The sequence below is a fragment of the Solanum dulcamara genome, chromosome 5 (genome assembly GCF_947179165.1).
Source record: "Solanum dulcamara chromosome 5, daSolDulc1.2, whole genome shotgun sequence".
In the NCBI taxonomy this organism is placed as follows: domain Eukaryota; kingdom Viridiplantae; phylum Streptophyta; class Magnoliopsida; order Solanales; family Solanaceae; genus Solanum; species Solanum dulcamara.
This window is the reverse complement of record NC_077241.1, coordinates 65,560,697-65,565,949: the sequence shown is the minus strand read 5'-3', so window position 1 is coordinate 65,565,949 and position 5,253 is coordinate 65,560,697. Positions and strand designations below refer to the sequence as shown.

Sequence of the window (5,253 nt, the reverse complement as noted above, 5' to 3'; positions counted from 1 at the left end):
GCTTTTGGTTATGGGCCGATGTCGACCATATATAAAGTGGGCCTCCTGATTACAAATTCTTATTTCCATATCGTAACGTATATTCTTGTACTGCATTGTACTGCTAATAAACTGCCAATCTTGTACTACTACTTCACTTAACCTTTATACGCTAGAAAAATTTAACATTTACTATATATATATATATATATAAAAATAATAATTTGTAATATAGTTTTCTATGAAAAAAGCTCGAATGAACTCCCTCCGCCCATAGGCAGAAACCAAAACAAATTAAGCTCACAATTTTTTTTATTAGCATTCTTAAAATAACTTTATACAAATTATAACTATACTAAATATTTTCTTATGGCAAGGAATTTACATGTTCATATAAAACGGAAAAAAATATTATTTTATCCTATTTGGACGAAGGGAATTCAGTCGAACTTAATTAGTAATGTTCACATAGTGAAGCACCCTTTACTAAATTTTGTCACCAACTTTACTTCAGGTGCAGATTGAGTAGTGCTATAATCAACGGTTTCCCATCTCCGGCGAGTCACCGGCCTCGGTAGATTTTCCGGCACAATGGTTTCTAAAGAGTTCATGTTCCACGGCGGGCATGATCTCTTTTCACTCCATTTTTGTATTGATTTTCCGGCGACATGTATTTGCTTGTCTCCGGCGATCGCCATCGCACTTTCTTGATTACCTAAAATTGAGCTGTCAAATTCTAATCCAATAATTACAACACATGCCATCCCTAATACACATTGACTTTTCCATGATTTATCTTTTCGTTGCCTGCATTAAAACAAATGATAGCTAAAATAAATAGCAAAGAAAAAGGGAACCTATTAATACAATAAAATTTGAGGCATATGATATGAATGAAAAGTTAAAGAGGTTGATTGTGTTACATGCATGTTAGTCAAATGGGACGATAATAATTTATTTTGTATCACATAGTGATTTCTATAAATAGTTATTTCAAATTAGTTGTTATTTAAGAGTTCAAGATAAAATTAATTTTTTTTGTTTTATCTTTTATAATAAATATTTTTGAAGATTATAAACACCTCAATTATGGGGTGATCAATATATAAATAGAGTAAATATTTAAGAAAGATAGACTATACATTAAGACACAAATAAGGTAAAAGAGAAACACAACAGATAATTTGAGACGAATAGAGTACTAAAATATAGAAATCAAGGCACTCAATATAATTAGTAAGCATATTACCTTTTATATGGTCGTATTTATTTATTATAAAAAAGAAACAGTATAGTAGACTCACCAAGAAATTCGAGTTGTCTTTGAAGGTAGAGGAATTGAGTTACAAGTTGAAGCAGGAGGAGGTTGAGGGGAGAGATTGAGACATAATTTTGTTGAAATAGCCATCTTTGATACTTAAATTTTTCTCTCTACAAAATGAACAAGAAAACAAAGATCGAGTAGTAGTACAATTTTTGTGTACTATAATTTTGTTTTCCCTTTTTTTTTTTTGTTAAGAGTAGTACTATCTTCATTGGTGAGATATTTATAATTTAGGTGGAGTCATTGGTCAGTTTACGGACGCTACTCACAAGGTGCCTAATTTCCCTTCTTCTCTTGACACGTGGGTAGGACCCTTTTGGCTTATTTTTCAATCAATTTGACATTTTTTTCTTTCTAGGAAGAAACTTTATTAATTTATTCTTTCCATAAACCTCCCTTAAGGTTACTCTAATTAAACAAATGAAGTACTACTTTTTGAAGTTCCAAAAATTATACTCTATTAAACTATTAATACCAAATGATAGAACAAGTTCGGTCACGGTCACGGAAGGGCTAACTCATTTGGTGAGCTCTCCTACCGTTAAGAAGAAAAGCTCAAATCTCATCAATATATAGTATAACATAATCTTTCGTTACCTTCTTCTATGATATAATATAAAGAAAATCGTGTAGTTGTGATGTTAAAATCATCAATTTAAGACTCTGAGGGTGGTCTTTGTAGTTAAAGAAAATGTTGAGACGATTTGTGTAATTTAGTCCAATTTTTCTAGCGTGTCAGCTAGTAATGCTTCCTTTTGCGTGTGTTCGAATTGTAAAGTTCAAACCAACCAAAAAATGAAAGCTACCTACGCCTTTTAACATCTTCTCATACCAATTGCTTGCACGTATTACATAAGAGAGCTGCAACTTATTGGTGTGTTTAATACGAAGCAGAATATTTTTCATGGAAAATAAATTGAATTTTCACTTATTTTTTAATTTTTGATAAATAAGCAAAAAAAATATCTCAAAGATATTTACAATTAATCTATAGTAAAAAACTACAAGGTAGGAGGGGATAGAGTGGGGCCTCGAGGGGTGACGGGGTAGAATGATCAAGGGGGTAGGTGGCGTCGGATGGGTGGGAGGATACAATATAAGATGTACTTATTTTTCCTACTTTTATTAAGAATGTTATTTTCCTCATTTTTAAGAAACTTATTTTTCTAGAGGAAATTTTGTTCAATCAAACATGAGAAAATAATAAAATATTTTTTAAAAAATATTTTCCTCCATACCAAACAAGCTTAGAGGGAATAGTACTCAATCCTTTTTCTTAAAATCTTATGTGGAAAATTAATACTCCGTGAATTTCAATTTGATTTTTTCAATTTTCTTTAAATTATGATCCAAAAAGAATGGATTTTTTCAATTTTGACATTTTTTTTTTAATTTTAACTTCCTACGTAACATATCTAAGACAATGAGATTAAAGAATATTTTGATAGATTCCACGTATCTATAATTAAAATCACAAAATTAAATTTTTTTATATATTTTTCTTAAACTCTATACCAAATTAAATAATACAAACGAATTAAAACGTAGGAAATACAATTTAGTAGATACTCCCACAATTTTTATCTATCATAGGAAGAAAATTAAGCACGTTAGAAATAATTATGAAAAGTAAAAGAAAGAATCTCACGTTTAATTACTTCTCTCCAGGAAACTCCAATGTTAGACGACGCCTATCATTTTCATTAATTTGTTGCACTACTACTACTATTAAATTAATAATTCTAAATAATCTTCCTTTCAGCAACCAATGTTTACTTTTATATGTATCTTCAATTATATATATATATATATATATATATATATATATATTAATTGAACTCTTCCCTCTTAATAATTAAGATGTTCTTTATATGTCTGCTTATCGGACTGATCGGGCGGTTAATTACGTTTAATAGTTTGATTTATTGGATATAAGCTTTTAAATATATTGATCCGCTAGGTAACCAATAAGATATTAATTGATTTGGTATCGGATTGGTAATTATCAGGCGATTAACTGGCGGTGTATTGACTCAATTATTTCATGCTCTATTTTTACACTTTCACTTATTAATATATTGATCCCCCATCAATCAAAATAATTTTTCTAGCTATACTTAAACTGATAAATTATGTAGTTGTAAATCAAAAGTGAGAAATACATAAAATCCTAAATTTGAGGGTGCATGAACATAAACATTTATTTAACAAATATTTACATATATACAACTTAATATTTCAAGGCTAAAATATACTTTAAATATACATTTTTTAATAAATAAGAAGTGAAAACTTATACATTACGATGATCTAGACTAGCTGTCAATAGATCATTAAAGAATCTAACTCACACATATGTATCAAGTCATATAAAGAATGGTAAAATATTAAATGAGGCTTTAGTTTAATAATATGTACTTTATTTATCAAGGGATAAAAATATAAGTAGATAATTATTAATGACTTAATGGTTTATTCAATAAGAAATTTGAGTAATCCGTCCCTGCGCACCAATAAATTGTTGCGTATGAAATTTTAGTTATTTCACCGACCATTAATCTGATTACTCAATATCAATAAGCCAATAAGTCAATTTCGTAATTGGCTTATCAATTACGGTTTGATTTTGGACAGTCCTACTTTATACCCTTCAAAGTCATCACTGACAACTTGTTCAGGCCATATAAAAGTTTGCAGAAAAGGAATTTCTTAGATCTAAATCTGTAGTTGGTATTGCATTAACATTACAAAAAAAGGGACAAAAACGATGGATAAAAAAACGATGGACAGCGTCTCTACAAAAATGCGACGGATAATACGACGCTGTCCATCATTTTTATTTTTTAATTTTTTTTTAATTAAAAGCGATGGATAGTGATGCAAAGTCCGTCGCTTATTTTGGTGGTTTTTTGTGCCAAAAATAAATCTTGTTTATATGTAATTAGTTTATATATTTTGATAAAAAGTAATTATTTATAAAATAATTATTTACGATGTCGTCCGTCGTTTTTAATTAATTTTAATTAATTATTTTTTTAAAAAAAAGAGCGACGGACTGCGTTTCTTAGTCCGTCACTATTGATCAACAGATTTGGTCAATAAATTTAAATAAGCGACAGACTGTGTTGATTTGTCTATCGATATTTTGGTCAAAATACTAGTCAATTATTTTTTAAAAAAGTGACAAACTCTGTGAAGCAGTCCGTCGTTTTTTTAAAATATCCCAATATAGATCGGGTTTTTCTTATTTTCTCCCTCTCTCTATTCTCTCCTTCTTCTCTCTAGAATTTGAAACCCCCGCCCTCCGCGGCCCCTCACTTCGCTGCTGGTCCTCCCCTTTGTCGTCGAGTCCTCCCCGTCGCCGCCCCTCGCCGTCAGTCAGTCCTCCTCCTATTTTTGTTAAGGTTAGTATAGTTAGGATTTTTAATTTTGATTTTGTTTTTTGAATTTGAGAAATTAGGGCTATGTTAGTTAGTTTATTTCATTTAGTGAATGTATATTATTAATATTGTTAATTAGTATATGCAATTTTGAATTAGTAAATGTTGTTGGAAAGTTGATTTAGGGCTTTACTTTGAATTGGTGTTTTTTTTTGAATGAAATTGTAAATTTAGTATTATTTGAGTTGAAATTGAAGTGTTGTTGAAGTTAGAATGTTATTAACATAATTAGTTTATATATTTAATTGTGAATTAGTGAATAAAGATTTTAGGGCTTTAGTTTGAATTGGGTATTGTTTAGTTGGAATTGAAGTGTTTTAGTTTTGAAGTTAAAAGTTAGAACTATGAAGTAATTAGAAGTTAGAAATCTTGAATTCTTGAACTTAGAAATACTTGAATATAGAATGTTTGAAAGTTGAACTTAGAAAAATATTGGGTTGTATGATTTTTGATGTTTGGAAGATATTCAAAGTCATGAAGTTGAACTTTAGGATTTTTGAAGTTGGAACT

General features: G+C 29.4%; 1 protein-coding gene across 1 annotated transcript; it reads right to left on the bottom strand.

Moving 5' to 3' along the window:
- Window positions 1–270: 270 nt before the first annotated feature.
- LOC129888392 (protein CHLOROPLAST VESICULATION) lies at window positions 271–1,505 on the bottom strand. Its single transcript, XM_055963373.1, has 2 exons — window positions 1,284–1,505; window positions 271–786 (listed from the first exon to the last, which is right to left on the bottom strand). Exons 1-2 carry the CDS (start codon window positions 1,385–1,387, stop codon window positions 444–446), a joined length of 447 nt encoding a protein of 148 aa, XP_055819348.1. The 5' UTR covers window positions 1,388–1,505; the 3' UTR covers window positions 271–443.
- Window positions 1,506–5,253: the final 3,748 nt, after the last annotated feature.

What these genes read in the sequence shown, in the direction of transcription:
- LOC129888392 (XM_055963373.1), bottom strand. Translation starts at nt 1,387, where the DNA reads ATGGCTATTTCAACAAAATTATGTCTCAATCTCTCCCCTCAACCTCCT. An exon ending in AAGACAACTCGAATTTCTTG is followed by an intron (nt 787 to 1,283) that starts GTGAGTCTACTA and finishes GTTTTAATGCAG; the next exon opens with GCAACGAAAAGATAAATCAT.